At 44.3% G+C, this 27,783-nt stretch overlaps 1 protein-coding gene across 7 annotated transcripts in view; it reads left to right on the forward strand.

The window, feature by feature from the left end:
* The window catches only part of KALRN (kalirin RhoGEF kinase), a 706,454-nt gene that overhangs the window by 401,384 nt on the left and 277,287 nt on the right, over nt 1-27,783 (forward strand). For all 7 annotated transcript variants that reach the window (XM_037033686.1, XM_037033687.1, XM_037033688.1 and 4 more), the window contains exons 13-15: nt 1,288-1,462; nt 18,219-18,414; nt 26,552-26,718. In XM_037033686.1, coding sequence (XP_036889581.1) covers nt 1,288-1,462; nt 18,219-18,414; nt 26,552-26,718 — 538 coding nt within the window. The remainder of the gene's footprint in view (nt 1-1,287; nt 1,463-18,218; nt 18,415-26,551; nt 26,719-27,783) is intronic.

Below are 27,783 nucleotides of genomic sequence, written 5' to 3' on the forward strand. Positions count from 1 at the left end.
GTTCTCGGAGAGCTCGCTGGTGCGAGGATTCAAAACTAAGGATCTCACTCTTGTCCTCTGACATCTTAAATCGTATAAGAAATCAAGAAGTCACGAGATAGTGAATGTGCCCATTTAGTTCAAGTTTTAGGACTCTAGCTTACTCAGGACTCTGTAGAACATTAGCTTCTTAACCCCCTAGTTTCCCTATTATAATGATCTCTTTGGAGGTCTCACCACCACCTCATTTCTGAGCAGGTCAGTATGTTTATCTCTTGGTTCCCTCTACAACATCACCTTCCCTCTGGTACTTTGGTATAGACTCTCACTCTCAGAGCATACCCCTGCCCCATCTTCCTGGCCGGATTCATCCTTTTCTTCTAATGTGGGCAGACTCATTCGGAACTCGTTGTCTTTGAAACCTTGTTGCTGCCCCAGACTCTTGTGCCCTACCCTCTACTCTCCACAATTGGGCCCGTGCCCCAGTCAGCACTTGAGGTTTTTCTTGTGTCCTTTCAGGATTAATAAGCATTTGTGTGGCACGTTCCTGGTCACAGAGCACATCCACACACACTCTTGCTTAATAGCGAACTCTGAAGTGAACAGGGCAGGGATTATTAAATCTACTTTACAGGAGGCCACTGGGGCTGGGGAGGTCACTTCCCAGGGCCACCAGCCCACGTATAGCAGAGTGGGGCCTTAATCTAGGCTTACAGCCTCCAGGTCCCATGCTTTTCTAACTACTGCTCAAAGCCTATGAAATCACATTAGCCTATAACTTTGGCATAGCTTTATAAAGTGGGTGAATAATTTTAGTACCGTGATCTTAGTTTATTTTAACAACAATCCTGTGAAGTAAAACTAGGAAGAGTTTTTTTATTATATGTCTTCAATCCGTCTACTCTTACGCGTTGTGTTTAATGTGTCTACTCTTATGCATGTGTATGTGTGTATTGAAACTCTACGTATCTGCATGGAGCCATTCCAAAGCAATATGTGGTGCTTTGTAGAGCCCTCTCGCTCCAGTATCTCATTTGATCCTTTTCACGATTCTGTCTGAGGAATAGGAGAGCAGCCAGTCTTGCAGCTACTGTGCTGTGAACCCCAAAGAGGATACGTGCCTATCTCTGGTTCACCCACTAAGCAGATCGTGGCTGGCTCGCACGCAGTAGGACTTTGATAGATGTCTGTCAGTTGAGTGATTCATCTGATTCACACCCACCTTGTGCAGAAGAGGAAGGCCCCCTGCTTCTCTACCGCTTTTAACCTGGCAAGGCCCCTCCCTTCTTTTCTCCCACTCTGCCACAGGGACTCAGCCGTGTCCAACAACAAGACACCCCACAGTAGCTCCATCAGCCACATCGAATCGGTCCTGCAGCAGCTGGACGATGCCCAGGTGCAGATGGAAGAGCTCTTCCACGAGCGGAAGATCAAGCTGGACATCTTTCTGCAGCTGCGCATCTTTGAGCAATATACCATTGAGGTAGAGATGGTGGAGGGGCATGCCGGGGAGGCCTGGGCATGGGCTGCTGCCCGGCCACGGGGGCTGCCCCAGGGTCTGGGAAGGGGAAATTGACCATGGCCTAAGGATGCATTTATAGAAATCTATAAATTCACATTCCACTTTCTTATATTCCTCCATCCCTCTCACTTTCACTGCCAAGTAGAGTTTCTCTGTTTTACTGTCTGTCTAGGGATAACTTCCATGAGATGGCTTTTGTTGGTATGCTTTGGGCTTTTGGTATTTTGGTTCCTGAAAGAACATGGAGTTGGCCGTTTGGGGACTGAGGTAGAGTCCTTGAGTTCTGTATCTTCAAGGGTAGGTAGGTGTTAAAATTAGGTCTCCTCCGCTGGTGACTATAGATCAGGGATTAGATGACATCACACAGCAGCCCAGAAGTCAGGAGCCACGGGAAGGAGGACCTGTATGTATTCTGAGTTTGCTTTCTGCTTATTAAGAAAGTAAGTCTGTGCCCTGGCTAGTGTGGCTCACTTGCAGTGGCTTAGTCACCCTATAAACAGAAAGGTCACGGGTTCGATTCCAGTCAGGGCACATGCCTGGGTATCAGGTTCAGTTCCTGTTTGGGGCATGTACGAGGGGCAAGCGATTGATATTTCTTTCTCCCATAGATGTTTCTCTTCCTCTTACTTCTAAAATCAATAAGCATATCCTCTAAAAAAAGAAAGAAGAAAGTCTGTGATAAGGCCATTTGGTGATCGTGTCATAGCCTCCTCTATTCTGAAAAGGTCAGGATGGAGTGTTTGGGTATAATTATGTCCCCTTTGTGACACCTATTAATAATGTCTGCCCCAAATAATATCCTCTTTTTATTATTTTTTCATTGAAACATTAACTAATGCCAGGGCAGTAGGATTTCTGGGGCGTGAAGAATATCAGACACTTAGGTGCCTTGTTTTTCTCAGGGATTGCAAAGGGTTACATTAAAAGCACTGTCCTGTCTTTGCTCCCAGCTAGTGTGATATGAGAGAAATCCAATTCTTTATCCACCATGTTTTAAAACTTTGCTTTGCATTTCAACCATCCTCTCTGAGTTGGGACTTCGGCATGTCTGGGACTTATCTTTCCAACCGTAACCTTGGAAACTTTTTGGAACTGGTTTAGAAGGGAAATGTCTTTTTTTTTTTTTTAATGTTGGAAGCTCCAATATCCCAATCCCACACAGGGCCAGGAAACTGTCCTGGCAACAGCTGCCCTTTGTTTCAGTCCTGAGACCAAAAATATTCACATTTAGAATCCAAACCATGAAAGAAAAGCAATCCTTCGGGTCGCTTCCTCTCAGACGACCTTTCTCTTCTCACTGCACACCGCTACGCGGCCTCCCTGGAAGCCACTGCAGTTTCTTGCTTCAAGATTTCATGTTCTAAAAGGTTCCTTCTGGACAGTTTATGGGACAAAGGGAAAGATAAGTCTAGATATGACTATCCTTCTAACTTACTCCATAACTTTAGGTGGATTATACTTTTTTATTTTTAGTTTATTTTGAATCTATACTCAAAGGATTTCAGGTGTCGAGTAGTAATAAACATATGTTGAAAGAACACTTTAAATGTCAGTGGGAAATTAAAGATATTGGCATGCAGCAAAGAGTGAATATGCTGGGTTTCATCGAGGCAGGGCAACAAAGGCAATAAAGAAAGGCTAGAGGGGCTGTGAGTTACTATTCTTTGGTCATTGGGAGTGAAACTCACAGAAATAAATAGAGGTTACCTTCCATGGCAGTGCCGCGGGCCCCAGCGCCGCACCGGTCCTCCTCAGCTCCACTTCGCCCACAGAGCGTGCATACATGCAGAGGGAAATTACGTTAGCAGGTGTGGCGAGTGTGCTGTTGTATTCTTTATTCACTCACCTGTCATTCCAGGTCCGCGTAAAAGAGTGACTAGGGGAAGGAAACAATCTGGGACGTGGATGTTTAAACGTTATTTCATTAGGTGGCTGTGGTTTGGAGGTCAGGGTTGCTGGCTCATTTCCGGAATGTGACCATTAGCTTCACTTTGCTGAGGACTGCGCCCCTGGCGGCGGCAGCTGGGAGCACCACCAGGGCGTGTGTGCTTGCAGTGACTCTGGGAAATCCATTCTCGGTTGTGAATGAGAATCCAAAGTATATGTTAGAAAAATCTTTTAAAAGAAAAGCTAACTGTAAATCAAATGGATCTTACTTAAATGTTGCAATAGGGGAACTTGATATTTTACATTGTGAATTTGTACTTTTTAGCTTTTGTCTGTACCAAAATTCCCCTCTCGCCCTGATTTCTGGACAATAACCTGGGCAGCTGATTATGGATGCAGTAGAGAAAAACTGGGGGGAAAGTGTGAGGGTCTCATAAAATGAGTAAGATAAAAATAGCGACTTGGCCGCCCGCCCTCTTGTTTAGGCGGTGAACGGGTCTTGTTCCTTGTTTGGGGTGTGGCCAAACCTTGAGGAAATGCTCCATTTCTTCTTAGATTAAAATGGACATCTTGCCAAACCTGTGGAAAAGTTCTGCTTCAAGTCAGATTGTCAGAAGTTATTTTTAACAGTGATGCGGTTATTTCAAATACCAGCCAGTGTTTCGCTGTGGGGTGAAGAGCAAACATCTAGAGAAGTTTCAGAATGTGAAGCTGAGGGGGGTTTAAGTAAGGAGAGACGTGTCAGAGCTGACATAAGGCAGGCAGGGGCTGTCACTGCAGGGCCTACGGCCATGGGCTTCTTCCCTGAAGGAAGGAATCTGGCGGACATATTTGGAATTCTCGGGGATTACCAAAAACCAGGGCAGGCTGCTCCCCTGACATCTGGAGGTCTAAGCATGGCTCCTTAACTGTATCACTGATAGCTGAAATGGGCTAATTAACTTAAGAATTAAGATAATATAGAAATTGCTTCTGCAGTTTCCTCCTACTGAGTAGGAATGGTGTGTGTGACTCCCACAATGAAACCTGGGATGAGGCCATAGGCCATCCCCAATGAGAGTGAAATTTATCCCAAATGGATTAGGCAGATGTTCAACACCCAGCACTACAGCTACATTCCTGACATACATTTTCAGATGCCTTGGAGACTAGACAAAGTGACCTATAGATGTTCTATGAAACGTTTTCTGTAAGGTCCACCTCCTCTATGAGAAACATTTTATGTAAAATTGGTTGTGATAGCCCTGACCAGTGCGGCTCATTTCGTTGGGCATCCTTATTGGAGTAAAAGGTCACCAGTTCAATTCCCAGTCAGGGCACATGCCTAGGTTATGGGTTCAGTCCCCAGTGGGGGCACGTAAGAGAGGTAACCTATCAGTGTTTCTCTTTCACACCGATGTTTCTCTCCCTGTCATTCTCCCTCCCTTCCCCTCTCTCTAAAAATAAATAAATAAAAATCTTTAAAAAATAGTTATAAAAGAGATGCCTCACCAAATGCAAATAATGTTTATTTTGTAATGGTAGGAATATAGATAATTTTATCTTGTTTTTGATGTTCCCATACATTTTTCTACAATTAATCAGAATGATTATAAGGAAATAAAAAAATATTTTTAGAAGCAAGAACATTCCCATAGCCTCCCAACTCTTTTGATTATGCACCCTCTCAATAAAATAATTTTGAACTTCTAACCTCCTGTGTGTGTGCATTCACACACACACACACAAGTGTATCAATTATACATGTTTTACCATCACTGACTAATAATCTCAAAATTCAATGTGCCCTTAGGGTGAAGTTTCACTTTTTTATTAGAAGTTGTGGTTCCATACTTCAAATAATCTTATGGATCATTTCCAGTTATTCTTTTGGCCTGTTTTCTTGGTGGATCTGATGAGACTGTCACTGTTTCTTTACCCCATAATGTGGCTGACAGAGAGTTCAAGGCTCTCTTGTGCTTTCTTGAGTAGTATTATCTTCAAGCTGCAGTCTTCAAGGAACTTTGTTAAGCCATATGTGTTTTTGTGAAGGTGTAGTTAAAACTAGATAATAAGTAAACCCCTTCAGCTGGGTACATGAAAAGGGCGATCCTTGGAAATAGGATGAAAGCAGCCGAACAGATGCACTGCAGTCGGCCCTGGGGTGCTTCCATCATCCCTGGTGAGCTCCCTCGTACGGTACCATCGCTGTGTGGTCTGACAGTGAAAGTTTAGGGGCATTTCCCTCTCTTTTGTATTGGTTTGATGTAATGTGTATGCATGTAATGTAACATATATACATATGTATGCATATTTATAGACAGAGAGTTTTTCTCTCTGTTATCAATGGATAGTCTTGAGCATCCTGTGGGTGGGCACACCCGTGTTGAAGAACTAGGAGTGACACCAAGAAAGATATTCTAAAGAAGGGACTTTATGAAAAACTGGTCACAGTTATGATTTTTTAAAATCTCTGACTCTATGATAACAACCAAAGTTTGCTCAATGTACCTGAAAATTCATCTGTGCAATTAACCTAAGGAGTGGAATAGTCAACTCTAAATTCGTGGGATCCGTATTAGGGCAAGTTGGGGCCAGGCTGAAGCTGGGACACGGTGGCCTCAAGAAAGAAAATGCCACCTACAGGAGAGACAACTGATTGTGATTTACTGGTGGTCTCACTCTTTAATTGGTTGTATGCAGAGGCCCTTAGCATTTTATATTGGAAAGAAATCACTCAGTCAACCTTTTACCTGACAGAAATTCAACTCAATAAACATTTAGTGAGTGCCTACTATGTGCCAAAAACTATTTTGGGCCCTGAGGATACAGTCCCTGGTGTTAGGGGACTAGCTTGGAAGAAACACAGAAACAGAACCGGCATAAAATGTGGTAACACAGTTTGATGAGAACACAAAGGCAGGAGTGCCTGCCTTTGTCCGGCTACTCCCTGAAGGCTTCCTGATGAGCGTTCACCTCAGGGTCCTGGAGGACGCCCCCCAGCCTCTACTGGAATATTTCCAGAGCCCAGAAGCAGGGGGCGGGGAGGAGGGAAGAGACAAGAGGGAGCTCAGGATCTCTTTACCTTCCTGCACTTTGGTCCTGCGTCTGCCCTCTGGAAACACAGGACAAATCTGCTCCCCTGTATTTGTCAGCCTGTAAAATATTTCAAAGTGGTTGTCACAGGCCTCTTTCCTTTTGCCTGAAAAATGTTGCGATTCTCTTAAGTTATTTCTGCAGTCCTTTCTGACTCAGAAAATTTAGTATTTCTCTTCATCATCAGCCTTTCTCTGTGCTACATATTTCCAATTTAGTCACTATTTCTGCATGTGGCATGGTTTCCAGACGCCCGACTCTCTTGGTCACCTGTTGCTGGGGGGCCCCTATTAGTCATGCCTCACTAGACACACACACCTGGATGGGCATGTTCAGGACACTGGCGCTCTCCCGCTGCAGCCAGAAGTTAGGAGTTTTTTTAGTGACTTCCTCACCTGTCTTGTCTGAGATTGTGCTCTTTTGAAAGCTCCTGGTGCTCTTTCAAGGTAGTTGCTTCACATATGCTGTTTTAAAAATTGAATTTATTGGGGTGACATTGGTTTCAGGTGTACAATTCTGTACTACATCATCTGTATATCATATTATGTGTTCACCACCCTAGGTCAAGTTTCCTTCCATCACCATTTATCGCCCCTGTATCCTCTTCTACCTCCCCCACCCCCTTTTCTCTCTGGTAATCACCTGCTATTGAGGCTGACTGTTTTATTAATCTAAATAAAAGCTTTATATATATATATATATTTCCTTCTCAATTTTTACTTTTTTTGTTGGCCCAGTTCTTCAGCCCATCAAAACATATCAGATTTGTTATCGCTGTAACATGTGACCGTTTGAAGTCTTGCCCAGGTCAGGCAGGTCTTCCCTGTCCCCCACCAGGGACACAGAGCCATCGACTGCCCAGGTGTTCTGTCGGCTGCGGGCCAGCGAAGGGCCACATCGTCTCAGTCTGGCTTCACAGCTTTTCTTCTGTAGATGCAGCGTGAGAGTCCGCAAAGCCTGCCGCTCTCCGCGTTTGTGATGGGCCTCGAGTCCACCAACACAGCAACTGCATCCAGGAAGAAAATGACATCTGTTGGAGTCCGTCTCTGCGGACTCCTCCCAGGGCTCACTGTAGCATTTTCTGAATGTGCCTCAAATGTGGTCCTTTGAGAAGGAAATGCAGAAAAAAATACAATAAAGTAAACCAACATTTTCACAAAATATTTATTTGATAGTCTCTTCTAGACTTTTATGAAATTGAGTTTTCAGAATCACTGGGGTATTTTCTCTTCCATCTTTTTTTTAAGGATTATTCATACAGCTTTAATATTTTGGCAAGTCACATTTTTTTCCTTCTTTATTTATTATATTTTTCCATTACTGTTTGTCCCTCTTGTTACTACCCCCTCCCCAGAATCCCCACACTGTTGTCCCTGTCCATGAGTCCTTTATTCTTCATCCTTGGTCCCTCCATCCCCTAATCCCCCCGATAGCTGTCAACCTGCTCTCCATCTATGAGTCTGTCTCTATTTTGCTTGGTAGTTCAGTTTGTTCATTAAATTTCACATATAAGCGAAATCATATGGCATTTGTCTTCTGTGACTGGCTAATTTCACTTAGCATAATGTTCTCCAGGTCCATCCATGCTGTTGCAAAGGGTAACATTTTCTTCTTTTTTATAGCTGCAAGTCACATGTTTTTAGTAAATTATTAAAGATCCCTGATAGAAACTTTCACATCCCTCTGTAACAGGGTGGGCCTGGGGCTAGAGACCTGAAGTCAGGTGACATTGTCAAGGTTCACATGCTGTGCGCATCTTGTCTTGGACAGGGATGCACAGGGTTTGGCAGAAGGGAGCAGGTGTAAGCCACAGCACTCGAGCTTTAACTTACAGGGAAAAACAGATTCTGACGGGAAGGCATCGGTGAACACTAGAGTGAGCGAACAGGAGATGTTGTGGGAGCTCTTCCGCAAAGGGAGGTCTTTGGAAAACAGGACAGATTCCCGGGAGTCTCAAACTGGTTAAGAAACGAAGGTAAGGATAAAATAACCACTCGTGATCTCCTTAAGATGAGTCATCATTGTATCAAAGATCTCAGTTTTAATCACGATAATAATGAAGAAAAGTAGGTGAAATTGGTCCTAAAATTATTCAGTTATCTAAATTATCCAAATGGAATAGAAATTAGGTAGCTGCCATTGGAACCCATCAATTACAGCAGGTTACAATATGTTCTTGCATTATGTTGCCAAAAATCAACAACTGAGTGTATTTCTTTACTGCCAAGTCCTTTGGCTTTTTCAGAAAATTCTTGTTATATCCCTAAAGGTCTTTATGTTGCTACATAAGGAAATATTTTGGGGGTGTGTGAGAGGCAAGTGATTGATGTTTCTCTCACATGTCGTTGTTTCTCTCCCTCTCTCCCTCCCTTTCCCGCTCTCTAAAAATAAATAAATAAATCATTTAAAATATTTTAACTCTTTAGACAGATTTTATACATTTCTAAAATAGGGAAATGCTATACTACATCTTTAAAATAATCTGCATTAACACTAGTTTTATCATTTTGCCAATTGATTAACAGAAAAGAACTTTACATTATATTCTTAGACAAGAAGAACAAATGACTATGATAATTTAGTTTACCTCAGTTTTACAGCGGTAACCCACCTTGATATACAAACCCATTGTAGTTAAATAGTTCTTTCCAAGCAACTGGACTGTCTCTCTCACTGCAGTATGTCTTTCCTTATTACCCACCACTTGTAGGTCAGCAAAGAATATTTAGCTTTCACTTTTCTCATCTTAGTAAAAAAGTTACATCATAAAACAGAAATATGCTCATTTGCAATTCATAGTCCAGGTATTTCAGAGCAATCTCACCACAGTGAAATGCCTTGGGCCCTTCCTCCCAGTCTTAGTTGGGATGGGATTGGACTTTAATATGTGTAACATATGTGATGTATGAGGTCTGTCCAGAAGGTATCCAGCCATGCAATATGAAAAAATAGAGACATTTATTGAAGAAGATACAGGAAACATTGTACATAGGACACGGATGTCTCAGTCCCCTTCAAAGTAGGCACCTTGGGACCTCACACAGTTCTCCCAGTCACCATTAGCTGCCCTGATGTATTTTCCTGAATCTCATTGACAGTCTGAAATCTCTTCTCTTTCAAAGTTGATCCTAGTTTTAGGAAAAGCCAGAAGTCACAGGGCACCAAATCCGGGCTGTAGAGGGGCTGAGTCACCTGGGTGATTTGCTTTTCGCCAAAAAAACTCTGTGTGAGACGTGATGCATGAGCGGGAGCATTATCACAATGAAGCTGCCAATCACCAGTTGCCCAGAGCTGCAGCCTTCTGAATCATCTGAATCGTTTCCACAGAGGAATGTTCAAGCTTAAGGCAACATTTGATGCAGATTCGTTGCTCTACTTGCTCAGTCATTTTGGAAGCAATGACCACACACTGCACATGCTCACTCAATGGCATTTACCACCCCCACTGACTAGTACAGTGAAGTCGTCATTGTTCACACAGGCACATTCCAGTCCACTCTCCTTGGCTGCCAGGTTACATTGGTGCCACGCAAAGCATTCTCGTTATATTAACAATGGCTGGACTTTATCTGGACAGACGTTGTATAGACACATACACATATTACATATACACATATACATATATATGTATAGGGGGACCCAAAAACTGGAATTCTCTTCTGGAGGGTGGCCCCATGTAGTACAGGCTTTCCCACTAGCTGAGCATTCATAGGCATGTACACACACACACACACACACCCCATTTGCTGAAAAGCTGATGGCACCATCATCGCTGTGTAGTGTGTTGAGTCAGGCTGCCTGCTCTTGAAACCTGTTTCAATAACTTGACTAATTGTGTGACCTCAGGCGAGTTACCTACTCAGCTTCCTCATATGAAAAATGCGGGATGGGGGTGAGAATAATTCCTGGCCCATAGGGTTATTAAGGGTTAATGAGTTAACACATAGAACATGCTTTGCAAAGTTCCTGGCACTGAATGACACTTAATACATTGTAATTGGCATTAGTATTGTTACTATTTTTTTGCATTAGTATTATGATGAACGATATATTTTCATATATATTTGCTTCCATGTTTTAAGCAGTTAAATATCCCATCTTATTCTTTCCCATTGTGTCTCTCTAAATTTGTTGCTGGGTCATCTTAGGCCACCCCTGAGCGTTCAGGAAGCTGCTGTGAGGAGCCACCGCGTGGCTCTCCCTACACAGAGGGCAGACCACACCGCTCTCTGCCGAATCTCTCCTCCGCTGTTCACACCCTACCCTCGTGGTGCAGACATGCCTGCTGTTCATGACAGAGGCTCCTGGGAGATCAGAAAATTCCAGACAGGTTAACATTACCCTTCTACCAAGTAATCTGCCGGAGTCAGCTTTAAAAAATTACCAAACTCTTAAACAAAAATATCCTATTGGAGGATGGCTGTGTGTGTGTGTTTTTTTTTTTTTACCAGGGTAAATTACTCCTGGCATTTGTATATGGTCAGAAACACACAATTACTTTATTGATCTAGTCAAGGAACACATTAGTTTAAAAGATTCATATGAACTAAAGAAAATGGAGTTATCAAGGAGGGGTTTTTGAGGAAGAAAACAGGGAAAAGGTTAAATGGGCACTTCTCTGAAGTGATAATAATAAAAAAAATACCCTCAGAATCAGTTCTTGTGTTAACGGGAGAGACCTGTTTTCCTTGCTGATGCCATAGAGAATTACAGATCAGCCAATCTATTAGCCGCAAGCAGGGTGTATTGGTGGGCCCTGCCAAGGCTGGGGGGTCAGGGGGCCATGGAAGGCATGGGTTCAGGGCAAAGCGTGATAAGGGCGGCAAATGTAAGGGCAGCCAAAGGCTGGGTGGCAAGTGTGTGCCAGGTCCTTTGTTCTGAGAACTTACATAGTTGATGGGATAGAGGTGAAAAAGTTGCATATTGATTGACATGGAGGTGAAGAAGTTACATATTGATTGATGGGTAAAGGTGGTGCCGGCTTTCTCAAGGGGACCTGACTACTCAAAATTAGGTATGTATGGGAGTCTGTTAGCCTGAATCCTTATCTTGCACCAGAGCCCATTTGTTCATCTTATTGTAAAACAGATACGTGACAGGGACAGTTAATTAAAGTTGGGGCAGCTACCCAAAGTTATTCCTGGGCGCTTCCTATAAGCATCAGGAACTCCCTTGTAAAACAGATAGTGACCAGAGGCAGGCAATTAACCAAAGTCATTTTATGGGCATCTTCTTTGGGCAATATGGACCCCCTCCTCTTCCCCCTTGGGATGAATACACAGTTTCAAAGCTTTCTTTCCCAGATGGTGGAAATGATACTTCCCTTCTCCAGTGTTAGCATGGTGTTTCCTGTGATGTTGCAACACCTGGCAATATTATCAGACCAGGCTCAGGACTGCTGAGTTAGTGGGTGAGACATGTCTCCCTCCTCCTCCTGCCTTGGTTCACTATCTGTCCTACCTAACTGCTGAAAGGTGTTGCCTGGTAACCAGGACGCTAGACACTGATCAGCAACAGCAGCACAGTCTCAAAGTTCTTCCTGTGCTGTCTCCTGCCTCACTTGCACTGGCCTTACTGATAAACCACCATGGTTGAGAGCACTGGACTTTGTAGCTGAATGCTCAGCTCTGCCCCTGCCGGCCATGGGGCCATGGGGAAAACCATCTGACTTCTCTGGGCCTTAGCTTCCTGACAGAGTCACTATATGGACTGAATAGAAAACGGGTTAGTCAAATGCCTCACACGCTGTCTACTCCACAGTCCATACACAAGGAAAAACACCTTCTTCAGCCTTGGGCATCCTCTTTGTCACAATCGACCAGCATCTAAAAGTGACCAGAAGAAAAAGACTGCACAGAGAGATGTCTACCTATGCAGGGGATAACAAAGAGCTAAGTTATAGGAACAGGCCACAGGAAGTGGGAAGAGTGGGGCAGCTGAATTTTGATTCAGGCAGGTGTGGAATAAAACATTTGGAGGCGGGAGGCTAAAGTGTTCTCTGCTATAAATACTGGGAAAGGCCCAGAAAACGGGAGAGGCCAATGGAGAGGGCTCCCGGACACTGGAGCACTAGGCAGCTGCTAAACCAAGTCCCTGGGGTCAATTTTTGGCAGCAGAATGCTGGGTTCAGTGAATCTCGTCTGGCAGGAAACTCCTAGGCTTCATTTCGAAGCGAGCCTTCCCATTTCTCACTGCCTTTTTTCCTTTATAAATTTCTGGTCAGCTCCTTTGCTGATTCCCCTTAGGCTGTGGCTTTAGAGTATGCAATTGTTGGAGTAGATATGTGGCCAAGGCATCTCTCAAAGACGTATCGTACCCTAACTCTCCAATTAACTCAGGAGAGCAAGGGAGGCAGAGGCCACTGGAGCCAAGAGTGAGTGGGCCAGGAGCTGAGGTGGAGTTGATTGAGTGGAAGGAGAAAGCCAATTAGGTTGATTAAAAGCTGGCTTTCCTGTGGGCACCTTGTGTTCCTTCATTTATTTGGTTCAGGCCCCAGTTTCTGCCCTGAACAAATTCTTCCTGGTTTCTTTTCCAAGTGGAGTTAAATCACCGAATTAATTCCCTAGTGCGAGTTTTATTTGTTTGTTTTGGGGGGTGTGTGTGTGTGTGTGTGTGTGTGTGTGTGTGTTTAGAGTCTTGTCTCTGTATTAGCAAATTAGCCCATGCCCCATGTTATGAGATAGGCCAGAGATAAACATCTGGGGCTGGGGGTTATTTCCTGCCTGAGTGTTTACTTGGAAGGTGGTGAGGACTTGAACAGACTGGGAGGAGGGACAGGTAGGTGCCTTTCGAGGCTACCAGGCCAGGGAAGGAGGCTGGAGAGGGCAAAGCTACCTCTCAGGGTCAGTGAGGAAAGCAGCGAACTAGTTCAGGTCACAGAAGTGTGTGAGGGGAAGCTGGAGAGCCAGGTTTGTTCATTAGCAGTAGGTGAGCTTCGGGTTTGGAAACAAAGTTTTTTTTCTTAAAAATAAATGAGCACCTGTTATATGCCAGCCTTGTACCTCAGAAAGAAGGTAGACGGGAGAAACCCAATGAAAGAGCAGTCCTTGAGGAAATAGAAAAGAGAATAAACTTAAATTCCAGCAAATGCTAGAAATACACAAATCAATTAGAAAAAAAATACACGGATAAGACTATTACAAGGCTCTGGGCCTCCGTGCGTGGGTGGAATGGGGAGCGTCAGAGTGAAGAGCGTTTAAATACCGGGAGGGCAGCCTGGGGAGCCGGGCTCTTCTGCTGAGTGGCTCCTGGAAATTCACACTCTTCAGGCTTCATAACAGATTTGGGCCCTGTAGCCTGATGTGTCAGGCAGTGAGTGTGGTAGGGAAGGGAGAAGAAAGGATGTAGAAACACGGGACATAGACTCCTAGACACAGTTCACAGTTGGTTTGGATTCAAATTCCCAAGACACCAGACCTGAGAGCCTCTCTCTTCACTTCAGCACCTCAACTCTGCTCTTCCTCACCAGGACCCTCGGCACTTTCCAGTCCCCGATCCCTGGCCTGGGATCCCTCTGGGATCTTCTGCAGCAAACAGAGCCTTGATATACTCGGTTTTATGGAAACAAAACAAAATCCAATATTGAAAGAAAGGTTGGCTCTTCCTTTCATGCTTGCTGTCTTAGTTTATTTTAATTTCTTTTAGTTTGTAGGCAAGGCAATGAACTAAAAATTCTGTTTGGGCACTTTCCAATATATTACCTGATAAAAGGCTTATATCTAGCATACCTTAAGAACTCTCACAAACCTATATTCAACCTAGTTTTTGAATTCAACCTAGTTTTTAAGTGGGCAAAACACTTAAAAAAACACTTCAAAGGTGGACACAAATGGCCAGTGGCATATGAAAATGTGCTCACCATCGTTAGTCATCACAAAACCATGAGCTGTCACTTCACACCCACGAGGATGACTGAATTTAAATGGGCTCATCGTACCAAATGGTGGCGAGGTTGTGGAGCAACTGGAACTTTCACGCTGGGTTGCACAGCAGGTTCATTTGGTTTTGTCTGTAAATGGCTCTGGGAGTGCTTAGCCGCCCTGAACTTCATTTGAAACAATTTTGTTAGGTTGTTTTGTGACGGCTGTCATATCAGTGTGTATTTTTTTTTAGATTATTTATTTATCTTTAGAGGGGAAAGAGAGAGGGAGAGAAACATCAATGTATGGTTGCCTTTCGTGCATCCCCTGCTGGGAGTTGGCCTGCAGGGAACCAGCCTGCAACCCAGGCATGTGCCCTGGCTGGGAATCGAACTGCGATCCTCTGGTTCGCAGGCTCGTGCTCAATCCACTGAGCTACGCCAGCCAGGGCCTTCAGTGTGTATTTTTAAAAAATACTTATCAAAAGGAGTGACTCTTTGTGTAGCCATTTGAATATTAAACATAGAAAAAATTATGCAATATTTTCAGCATATTATATTTATTATTTCAAGAAAGGTGAAAATGGAATCCAAACACAGAAAATGATTTGTGCATTGTATAGAGAAGGTGCTGTGACTGATGAAACACATCAAAAGTGGTTTGCAAAGTTTTGGGCTGGAGATTTCTGGCTGGATGTTGCTCCAAAGGCAGGTAGACAAGTTGAAGTTGGTAGCGATCAATTTGAGACATTAATTGAGAACAATCAACATTATACCATGTGGGAGATAGCCAACATACTCAAAATATCCAAATCAATAAAGTTATTGGTGAAAATGAAAAATTTGTCTTTTATTTTATGGGAAAAATTAATGAAATTTTGGCCCACCCAGTGCATGCCTATGGGGAATGAGAAGTTCCTATTGGAGATGCTCGACACACGCACACACCCTTTGACACCACAGTCCCACTCCTAGGCAGAGAAATGAACATCTATGCCCACAGAAGGACTCGTATAAGAACTTTTACATTAGCCTTATTCGTAATAGCCGCACACTGGAAACAACTTGAAAATTCATCAGCCAGAGAATCAATAAACAAATTGTGGCATATCTATACAACGGATGGCAGTTGCGAAGAATGAGCTACTGATAGACACGACATGGATGAATCTTAAATACAGTGTGTTGAACACAAGAAGCCATCCCTGAAAGAGCACATTCTGTGATTTCATTGAAAGTCCAAGAATAGGCTAAACTCCATCTGTGATGAGAAAAATCGGAAAGTGGTACCTGGGTGGGGGAGAGGGGCCGGGAAGGGGGCACAAGAGGACTCCCTGGGTGACGGAAAGGCTCGTGTTTTGTTTTTGGTGATGGCTACATGGGTGTATGAAATTGTCAAAGCTCCTAGAATGAATGCAGGGTGGGGCAAAAGTAGGTTTACAGTTGTGATTACGTGAAACATACAGATTATTCTTGTATGACTATTTATTATTAAGTGTTGTATTATTTTCCATATGAACAACTGTAAACCTACTTTCACCATACTCTGTGTGTATCTTATTGTATATGGTATATTTTAATTTCTTCAATACAAGAAGGAAAACATATTTATAAGCCTAGTCTATATAGGCCTAATCATCCTGTAAATTATTTAACAAATTATAAATCGTTTCTCTCTCTTCTCAGTTTAACTCCTTCTTTAATTACAGAATAAAGTACTTTTCAGAGATGGATGCAACACAAACCTGTTTTGTCTGCCAACCCGACCCCCATGGCCTGCCCACAATAAGTACCGTAGATACTAGGTTTTCCTGCTCAGCTCAGCGGGCCCCTTAATTGATCTAAAAAGATGTGTGGGCATGAGGTGGGGAGCCAGGACCATGAAGGTGGTACCTACTGTCCCCCATCTCCGCGTTGAGAGTAGCTGCACTTTCAATGACAGAAGGTCTTACTTTCACACAGAAAAATGGAATCCTGTGTCCCCGACAGCAACCCCTCATGTCTTACTGCTTGCCTTTCCCCTCACAGCCTGTATGGCCCCAGCACAGGCGATAAGGCGCCACCTCCCTGCTGCCCACAACTGGTCTCCTTCCCTTTGTTCCCTGCTGTCCCTGGAGCAGCAGCTCTTGGTGACTGGGAAGGTTCTGCCACATGTCAGCTGCTGTGAAGCCCAGCAGTGAAAATCACTAAGCTGGGGCCCTGGGGTCTGTGCTTAGGCTGCCTGGGCCATATCGTGGCTGTTAGATCTGGGGCGAGGCTTTCATTTTATCTTCTCAGAAAAGGGGGCGACGGTCCCCATGCCCTTGCCTTCACAGGGCTGCTGTGGGGGTAGCATGAGATAGAAGACCACAACAGAAAAACTTTTATCTGGTTCATTTACCTGGTGGAATTATCACCCAGTTCAGTGCGTCTGAGCCCCTATTCTGTGAAGGGTTGCATCATGTGTGAAGGAAGTTTAGGATTCAGACTCTCTGGGCAGTCACGTATTTGAGAGTAGAAGCCACATGAGCAAAGGTGTAAAGCAGTAACTGGTTCGCAAATTCATATCCAGACAAAGTTTCCTTTTATTATGCGCGTCAGTCTTCATTAGAAGCATTGGTGCCTTTCAGTAGAGTGTAACCTGCTTGAATTTCTGTACCTGGACTGAAACTGGAGGGCAACCGAGTCCGGGGCTCGGGCTGCCTGTCACCGCTCAGCTGAAAAGCAGAGACAGGGATTGCATCGTAATGGCACTTTTAGTATTAGAGTCCAGCATCTGAGAAGGTGGGGGGTAAAAACCCTAACATCCGCCTGCCCTTGGGCTTTCAGACGTTTATACAGGGGGGAAATGTGGGGATCTGGGGGGCGGGGCAGAGATGCTGTTTCTCCAGGAAGAGGACTGAGAGGAGTGGGGGGCAGCTTCTTCCCAGGCTGGCTCTCTTTGTCCTGTGTTCCCTCTCCCATTTGCTGTGCCGTTCCTTTCTTCCCCAGACACCTGTGGTTTGTAGCCAGGGGGGTTCTGTACTGTCTGGTTAGGGAGGGGAGGTATAAACCGTTTGCTCTCAAGTGTCCTTGGTTAGGGGAGACAAGGTCTTGTGATTCACCAGCTGGCTGTAAGTTGCTCAAACTGTTTGGCCTTGTTTAATTTCCTTGTCTCAGTTTTCCCATTCCACTTGCCCAGGAATTTTCCTAGCTTCTTACTTTCCTGTGTCAATACCACGCATTCACCCCTTGTTTAGTGACCATCTCCAGGGTCAGCCTTTGTCATAGAGGAAGCGAGCCTGTGCAATAGAATGTGGGAACCAGACCGAGGCTCGGGGTTTGACATGTACCAGCTCTCAGACTGTGTAACCTAAGCCCGTTTACTGGGCTTCTCCAGGCCTCATTTTCTGTTTCCTGAAAAGTTAGATTCAGCGCTTAAGTTCTGAGGACCTCTCCAGTTATGAACTTGTCCTAGAGTAACAGTTGTAGTGTAGTGGGCAAAATCTCAGTGGTCAGTAGAAGACCCACGCGATGGCCTCAGATCTACCCCTTGCAAGCAGGGTTACCTCTGGGAAAAGCATTCCATCCGGCTGAGTGAGCAGCAGCTGCTTCTTCTGCAAGGTGGGCCTGGAGATGTCCACCCTGCCTGCCTCTCTAGAGCATTGTGAGGGTCGAACTGAATGGAGTGTGCGAAAACTTCATAAACCGTAATTCATCATCTAAACGTTTCCTGCTACTCCACTGCTGTTGCTATAGACATTGAAATACACACAAAACACTTTCGAAGGCATGTATATCTGAGTGTGGGGCAGGTTCAAGAGATGCAAAGCAGAGGTCGGTCTGAGAGTCGGGTGAGTTAAGAAGGCTTGGAATCCCTGAGGTTAGCGGTCTCTCATGGCCCCCCGCCATCCTGGACTGATGGTTGTTCCCTCACAGGTGACAGCAGAGCTAGACGCCTGGAACGAAGACTTGCTGCGGCAGATGAACGACTTCAACACAGAGGATCTGACGCTAGCAGAGCAGCGGCTCCAGCGCCATACGGAGCGGAAGCTAGCCATGAACAACATGACCTTCGAGGTCATCCAGCAGGGCCAGGATTTGCACCAGTACATCATGGAGGTCCAGGCCTCAGGTAGGCGACCCGCCTTATCCTTGTTCTCCTGGCAGGAGGTGGTGGAAACAAGGACGCCAGCTTGACTCCAACAGGCACTTCCACGCTGTTCATTGAATCTATTCCTACAGCTATAAGGAGCAGATTTCTGGCCTCACTTTAAAGAAAAAGAAGCTGAACCATGAGAGCTGAAATAATGTATGAGGCTGGCCAGTTAGGCTGTGGTAAAGATGGAAATAGGAAAGTTGGCCTCCTCCCGGCACTGTGGAGAGAATGGGGAAGAACTAATGGTGAAAATTAGCAGATTCAAAATAAGTAAATAAATAAAAATTAAAAAATGGTGGCCTGGGAAACAAACCAGCTTGGCTCCAAAAGCAGTTGGTCATGCACGTGAATTGTATTCAGATGTGTAGACACCCCCTTCCACCCCGCCACACGCACGCTGTCCTGCCCTGTCTCCTTCCCCAGGGCTGGCTCCTTGTCTCCACTTCCAGACTCTCAGAGCCCCGTTTTTTTATCACTGGTCTGTGCATGAGTGTTGAGAAGTGCTGATAAAAATTTATGGTAAGGCCATATAATTTTATAACTTCTCAAAAAAAAACATGGTCTCTTTACCCACGTTTGACTTTTTTCTTGCTTGGGATTTATTCACTATTTGCCCTACAAATACGTGAAACCTTAGCTCTGGCCCAGTGTCTCAGTTGGTTGGTTCATCACCCCATATACCAAAGGTTGTGGTTCAATCCCCAGTCAGGGCACATATGGGAGGAGGCAACCAACTGATATTTCTCACATTGATGTTCTCTCTCTCTCTCTCTTCCCCTCTCCCTCTCCCTCTCTCCCCCCTCCCCTTCCCTCTCCCCTCTCTCTTCCCCCACCCCGACTCCACCTCCCTCCCTTCCTCTCTCTCTAAAAGAAATATGTAAACATATCCTTCAGTGAGGATTAAAACAGTGAAACATTATTGTTTTACCTTCAAGTCAGCTTTTGTTATCAGAACTGGAGGGTGTCATCACAGTCCCTAGTCCGCCTATCCCATACAAAGAAACCACTCATATAAGCTAGAACCCAGGTCTGTACACCCAAACCCACCCCTTGTCCTCCTCCCCTGCCCCTACCTCGCCCTTGTTGGCTCAGGCCCTCACCAGGCGTCTGCTCTTCTTGGGCCATGTCCCTGTTGATCATGAAGGATAGTTAGAATCGTGAGATTGTTAGGCAAGCCTTAGCAATCAAACTTAACTTTAGAGGACTATGCTTCTTTTAATGTATTTGTAGAATAAGTAGTGACTAAATCCTGAGCATTCAAAGGAACTTTACTTCTAACCAGAGGAGAGACAAGCTAGGAAATTCTATTCACTTCGGTCAACACAGTCTTTCTTTGAGTTTTCATTTGTGTTGTGAATAGGTCTGGGCCCCAAACAGCCCCAGGAAGGGCCATTCACATTATAGTCTATCTGGTGTCTGTTTTATGACAATACCCAGGCCCCACTCTGAGATACCTGTCTTAACAACCTCTGAATCGGGCGGGTATCTGGATTTTGGACGTCAGCAAAACTCCTCAGATGATTCCACTGTGAAGCTGGGGCTGAGACCACTGCTTTTCATCACAATGGTTAAATCACAACAGCTAATACCTATGAAGTGAGTGCCCCGGGACAAGGACTCCCAAATGTGGTTCCCAGATCAGCAGCATCATCATTACCACTGGAGGGCTTGTTAGAAATGCAAGTTTAAGGGCCCATCCCTAGAACCTATCGCATCAGAATCTCTTGGGGTCTGGCCCAACAGTCTGTGTTGCAAAGCCCTCCAGATAATTCTGGTGCATCACTGCTGATCTAGGACCTTGCTTCTCAAAGTGTGGGCTCTAGACCGCACCATCAGCATCACTGAGTGCTAGTGAGAAATGCAGGATTCCAGACCTTTTCCCCCAGTATTGATGTGTCTGGCAAGAGGGGGGAGGGGGTTGTCTGCCTGAAAACCCGTGGCACTTAGGACCAGGGTTCTGGCATGATCTGGGGAAAGCCCACCTCTGTTCCAACAGCTAGGTATCCATGGCAACAGGAAGACTGCTGGGAGCTTGCCTTCCCTGGAGACTGCTTAAGACTGGGGGTTAGTTGTTCTTGGCAGCCACCTTAACCATGAGGGATGAGTGGGTGAAAACGCCCCAGGCAGATGGGCTGCCCACCCCCACAGTATCCTGTTCTAGAAATGAGTTTTGTCAGAAGAGGCTGGATTGGTGTCCATGGCCCTCTCTGCCGGGACTGGTTGTTCCGCTGCTCCTGCCACATTTAGCCGCTCAGTCTGGCGTAGCCCCTCGGGCTTCAGAGGGAAGGAAGCCAGGGGTTTCAGGGATGCTCACTCTGCCGCTGAATGCCTGGTCCTCAGTGAAGTCATCTATCTCATGTCCGGCTTAGAGGAGGGGAGGACAGAGGCATGACAGAGCTGGGCAGTGGGGATGGAAGGTGGGAGGGACCCAGATGGAACTGGCGCCCCTGTGACCGAAGAATGTAGGCCTTCAGAGACCCAGGACTGAGGCAATAAAGGGGAGCATTTGTTATGTACATCTCATGAACTATATTTGAACAAGGAGTAAAATGAATTGCTGTGTTAGAAAAGGACAATAAGCAAAATTAAGAGTTTGGTTGGTATTTGGCTCTTCCTGCTAAATTAATGAAGGGCTTATATTTTGATTTTGTAGGAGTAAATGGAAGTAGAAAATTTTCATACACTTATTTTCAGGTATGAAGTGTATAACATTGAATCAGGCTCTGCTAAATCTCTCTGGGTGCTAACAACCCTAACCAAAGCAAAGCCTTTGCTTAAATCAACATCAGCTTTAGGAATAGAAGGCAGAAAAGGAATAATTTCTTCACTTGCTCATCATTCCTTCCTCACTGTAGCATTATCTATGTGAGCCTCAAGTTGGAGGTATTTGCTGGTAATAATCAAGTTGGAGAAAACGTGCTTGCTGAATTCAAGAAGTTGGAAGTGCTTTTTCTTTCTCTTTAGACCTAACTTTCTTTTTCTGTCTAGTGTGGCAGGTGACCTTGATTCCTAAAGTCCTCTCCACTTCTTACCTTCCACGATTCAGCCTCACTACCTCCATTGATTATGCCACAGGTCTTCTCCTTAATGTAATCTGACAATGAGACTGTTATACTTGGCCTTAGGAACAAGACAGGAGCCATATATCCTAGGCATATATTCCTTTTGTGATGAAATCAAAGCTTCAAGTTCTCTCTTTATGCAAGGCTTCGAAGACTCTTTGGAGTCTGTGGCAGTGATGCTTCAAATACACTATGTTTGGGAAGATTCCAGCCATAGTACTTGAAAATAAATAAATTAAGTTTGGGGGGATCACTCTTCTGCTGGAGCACAGAGGTTAAGAGTACAGCTAGGAGAGGAAGATGGCTTGGCTTGGCATTCTACCACATCTCTTACTACCTGGGTACCTTGAGCATATGACTCACTCCCCAAGCCTTGCTTTCCTCTGGAAAATGGTGATCATGACAATGAACCCAAAGAGAGTCGTTGTGAAGATGCAGTGGGATAATACACACGTGTGCTAAGGGCTCCGAAAGCTTGATGATGATTACGTATTACACTAGTATTCTAGCACACAGGGCACTTGGTTGGGGGTCCTCTTGTTCCTGTCACATCCTCAGCAGCGTGAGGGCAGGACTCTTTCTCCCTTCTCTTTATGTTCCCAGCATCTAGCAGGCTGAGTATGTCTTGCATATAGCAAGTTCTAACAGTAATATCTGCTGAGTCATCAAGACTAAACATAATCTTGGTGTAGGTGAAAAATGTAGGCAAAAATGATGAGCTATAAATGATTTTACTTATGTCATAAAAGGAAGGAAAGACCTGCGTTGTTCCAAAATGGAAGCTACTCTGGGGTCAATGGGAATGTGGATCTGGCTGGGGCCGAGGGGAGGGCAGACGAGAACTTGAGGTAAAACAATAGTTCTCAAGACCTGGCTGCATATTTAGAAAATACATGGAGAACTTCTTAAAATACCAAGGTTGGGGGCACACCCCTCAGGGATTCTTAGTTAATTGGTCTGGAGTGGGTCCAGAGTCTTTTACACTTCCCAGGTGATTTTAATGTAGGATTGAGAATACTGATCTAAAAACCTTATTACAGGACTTCGTAGTTTCTGAACTGGTGTTGTGCTGAGGCAGTGATGCAGGAAGGAGAGTGGGGTGGGAAGGACAAAGGAGAAAAGAAGGTGTTTTCTGTCAGAGGCAGATACGTATTTTACAAACACAGTAAAGAAGCACATTACAGGCCCTGGCTGGTGTGGCTCAGTGGATCGAGTGCTGGCCTGCAAACCAAAGGGTCACTGGTTCGATTCCCAGACAGGGCACATGCCTGGGTTGCAGGCCAGGTCCCTAGTAGAGGGTATGCAAGAGGCAACCACACATTGATGTCTCTCTCCCTCTTTTTCTCTCTCCTTTCCCCTCCCTAAAAAATAAATAGATAAATAAATCTTTTTTAAAAAGGAACACATTACAAGTATGGGCATTGTAGCCAGGAGTGCTGCTCACCCTAGACCATAGTCACCTCTCCTTAAGGAAATTAAAGTGGTTCCCTCAACCCAACAGCAGAGGAAAGCAAAGCAAGATTTTATTTTTAGCTGTGGCCTTGAGCCCCAAATAAATGCAGTGCCGAACATTCTAGTAACCGAGTGTAGCCGAAGGAATATCTCTGTCCCCTAGATTGCTGGCAGTCAGACCATTCTTATCCAGTGGTTTCCAATCTCATTTTCCTGTTGGAATCACCCTGGGAGCTTTAAGACTTACTGACATCTGGGACCCACCTCCAGAGACTCTGGTGTTCTTGGTCTGGGCTGTAGTCAGGACACAGCGATTTTTTTTTAAGTTTTCCAGATGAATCTAATGTGAGCCAAGCTGAGAGCACAGGTCTAACAGTATCCAAACCACCAGTTTCTAATGGGACACCTTGAGCAAGGATTGGCTTCACCAAAAAGTCCGTTTAGTTTTTTTTCATAAGATGGCCATAGCTGTCTTTAGCTTCATTCAAAACAATTTTGTTAGATTATTTTATGATAGCTGTCATATCAGCATGCATTTTTTAAAACTTTTCAAAATTGGTGAATTGTGAAGCCATATTAATATTGAAGATAAAAGAAAATAGGAAACATTTTTGTCATATTATGTTTTATTATCTCAAGAAAGGTAAAAAACACAACTGAAATGCAAAAAAAAAAAAAAAAAGATTTGTGCAGTGTGTGGAGAAGGTGTTGTGACTGATCAAACACGTCAAAACTGGTTTGTGAAGTTTCATGCTTGAGATTTCTCCCTGGACGATGTTCCATGGGCAGGTAGACCGGTTGAAGTTGATAGCGATCAAATCAAGACATTACTTCAGAACAATCAGTGTTATACCATGTGGGAGATAGCCAACATACTCAAAATATCCAAGTCAATAAAGTCATTGGTGAAATGAAAAATGTGTCTTTCATTTTATGGAAAAAACTAAACAGACTTTTTGGTCAACCCAGTATATAAACACCTGAGAATAAGATTTTATATTTATATTTTATACAAGGCATTCAATACTCCCATCAGTCAGTAATCAACAGTGAATATAGTATTTTCCCAAGGGAAAGAAAAAGTGGGGAAAAGGATATTTTTTAGCCAGCAAAACGCCATGTACTATATACACTTTATCTCCTAGTCTTCATGACACCCCTAAAAGTCTTTCTTAGGATTCCCATTTTACCTAGTCTCTGAGAGGATGTTGAGCCCAAGAGACTCACCATTATTAGGTTGCAGACTATGAATTCAAAGTTACATGTTTCCTTCCCCAAAGCTCTCAGGTACTTTCCACCACAGCACGTGACCTGAGCTCCTCCCTAAAGCATCCCATGTTTTCACTATGTAGGTGTTATGGGTGTTATTGGGTATTATGAGTCAAACCCTGTGCTGGATTCTAAAGATGCAGAGAAGCACAAAACAGACATGGACCTAGTGCCCATGTGCCTGCATTCCTGAGAGAACACACAGGTTATAAGGAACAACCTCAGTGGAAGTGTCCTGATGGAGGGATGGGTACGGAACATTGTGGGAGCACATCCGAAAGAAACTTCAGTACAACATTTTATTAAGGATAAAATGGACTGACAAACTATTTTGTTACAAATATATTTCATTACTTGATGCAAAGAACAAACATTCCTTTATAAAAAATATTTATTGATTTTAGAGAGAGAAACATGGATGTGAGAGAGAAGCATCGATTGGTAGCCTCCCATATATGCCCTGACTGAGAATCAAACCCCCAACCTTTTGGTGTAGGCGATGATGATCCAACCAACTGAGCCAAACCAACCAGGGTTGAACAAACATTCTTGTTGCATTTCTGAGATCCTCTGAGGATAATAGTTAAGCCCATGATTAGACCAAGAGGAGTAATGTCAGCACAAGAAAGTTTTATTTGCTGTTGATCGGTGGACATGTACCAATTGATGGGGTTTAACTGGGACTCGTGTCAATGTGTAGGGGGCAGTGGGAGAGAGGGGTGAGTTTGTGTTCTTGTAGGTGTAGCTGGAGTAGGTCGTCTTGCTTTTCTTATTCTCCATCCACAACACAATACGCTGTTGAGGGCTGTAGAGGCGTCATCCTCACCCATTCTGTTTTCTGTGTTTGTCTCATAAAACAGTCTCAAGCATTGTAGATGAAAATGTAGGGCTTGCCTCAGGGCAGGCTGCAAGCCTCTTCTGGATGATGTCCTAAGCAGGGGGGTGGCCTCTTTGATTAGTTACTAGGCTTAGAGAGCCTATTTACATGCAGCAAGCCATAAGTTTTCTGTAGGAAGACACTTTGCCCAAGCCCAGCATACTAAACACCGGAGACACATGCAGAATGAGAATGAGCTGGAAAAGCATCTGCATTGTGGCTGGAAGCAGGGAAGAGCATCTACTTCTGCAGTTGGATGTTTTAAAAATACTAACCCACAGATATTTTTATTGATTTTATGGGGAGAGGAAGGGGAAGGAGAGAGCGAGCAACAGAGAGAAAGGGGGATCTGTTGCCTCCAGTCTGCGCCCTGACCAGGGATTGATCGCGCAGCCTGGGTGTGTGCTCTGATGGCACGCAGATCAAACCCGCAACTGGTGGGTGCACAGATGATGCTCCGACCAACTCAGCCACCTGGCCAGGGCTGCAGATGGAGTTTAATTAGATTTTTAGAAAGTAAAAGTAAACATGGGGGTCAGGGGTCATTCCACTTTGCTGAGCATTGCAGAGGTAGAAAATTTTTGTATTCCTTCTTATTTTTTATTTCAGTCAAAGAGATGTTCTACCTCATCCTCTTGGTAACCGAAAATAGTAAGTGGAAGGAGTTGACTGCCAAAAGAACAAGCCGTTCTTTTCTGTTTCCCACAGATATTTCGGGAGCTAGGACTTGGAATTATGAAACTGACAAAAAATAAACATGAAAAGATACTGAAATTATTACCATGTAACACCAACAATTTTTTTCCTACTCTCCCATATTGTCCTTATGTAAAGCACTATTTTTGCCTCTATAGAAATGAATTTCCGTTAGTGTGTACAGACGTCCTGACTGTGTTCTGCAGGTGTATTGGTGGAGGCAGTCATGACTTCCGATGGTTCAGTAAGAGCAGTGGGGAAGTCTCCCAAAGAGGATTTCTTTTTCAGGTGGCCGTACCTGGAGATTGGTGGTCTCCCCATCTGATCAGCTAATGACAGTGTGCCTCGGGCAGAAGTTCCGGAGACAGAGTCTTTTTTGGCCTTGTTTTGTATTTTCCAATATGATCCAGAGGCTGGTTTGTGAATACTCTGGGTGTTGGCAAATGTCCTATCAGAGACTGCTGAGTGCTGTCTCGTCTGGGGACTGGCTTTCAGGGAGCCCCTCTCCCTAAATCCAGTTGATAATAAGGAGCTGATCATCTATCGGAACGTTATTCCCAGGCAAAAGGGATGGCATGTTTGAGCATCCCCCCAAAAGCCAGTTATGGCAGTCTGTCCAATTTCACAGGGAAATATTGTAGAGGTTGGGAGACTACTGAAATGGCTGTTTCTAAATTCCAGCTTTCATATGCATAGTGAACGAAATGTGGCCTTTGCAGTACTACCTGGTCTCTAATTGTTTATTTTTCTAAATCAGGAATTGAGTTAATCTGTGAGAAGGACATTGATCTGGCAGCCCAGGTGCAAGAGCTGCTGGAGTTTCTGCACGAGAAGCAGCACGAACTGGAGCTCAACGCAGAGCAGACTCACAAGCGGCTGGAGCAGTGCCTCCAACTGCGGCACCTGCAGGCCGAGGTCAAACAGGTGAGCCTGGCTCTCCCCCCTCAACTCGGGCTTCCTGCTTGGGCTGGATCAGCCGTAGGTGTACACGGACCTTAGGAAATAGGTAAGTTAAGGAATGATTGTATGTGTTTCTGAATGCTAGGCTGCTATCTATTGGACCCAACAAATAGACCTAATGGTACAATGGCTCAACCAACAAATGCAAAATTTCTCGTTCATAACAATCTAAGGAGAGCATTCCCAAGTTATCCCCAGTATTTTATTTTCTTTTGTGCCCTCAGTCCTGGCATACAGGTCATGGGAAACACATATCCTTTATCAATAAATATACTAAGGCTTCAGAGCTGGGTTGATTAATTTGGGGCATGTGCGTGTCTAGTACAGTACCTGACACATAGCTCGTAGTCAATAAGTGGTAGCAGTTGCTATCATTCGTTTCAGTGTGTGGGGGGTTCTGATAAATTTTTCTTATCATATTAAAGTAAACTTTAAAAAGGAAAAAAGTTCTTGTCTATATGAGATATTATATTAGATATTTTCCTAAAGACATACCCAGATCTGTAGGAATCTCTAGGGGCATAACAATGACCAATGGTACAACAAAAAAATATTACAGCCCTGGCCAGGTGGCTCAGTTGGGTGGAGTGTCATCCCATGCGCCAAAAGATTGTGGGTTCAGTTCCCGGTCAGGGCACATGCTCAGGTTGCAAGTTCAATTCCCAGTTGGAGTGTGTACGGGAAGCAACCGATCGATGTTTTTCTCACATCAGTGTTTTTCTCTCTGTCTCTCTGTCTCTTTCTCTCTCTTTCTCTCTCTCTCTCTCTCTCTGTGTGTGTGTGTGTGTGTGTGTGTGTGTCTCCTCTACCTCTTCCCTCTTCTCTAAAATCAATGAACATATGCCCAGGTGAAGATTTTTTCTAAGCTACAGATTTTTTTTTATTATGTGCAGTAACTGCTAGCTCTTTTAGATTTAAGTCTATTAATTTACCCCAGAGAACAAAAACATCATATTTGATTTAATTATTGCTCGGTCCCTCATTGTCAGGATATTTCTTGCTAATGCCTCTTTCAGTTATTACATTGTT

The sequence above is a fragment of the Sturnira hondurensis genome, unplaced genomic scaffold (genome assembly GCF_014824575.4).
Source record: "Sturnira hondurensis isolate 20B ecotype Veracruz unplaced genomic scaffold, ASM1482457v3 Scaffold0021765, whole genome shotgun sequence".
NCBI lineage: Eukaryota > Metazoa > Chordata > Mammalia > Chiroptera > Phyllostomidae > Sturnira > Sturnira hondurensis.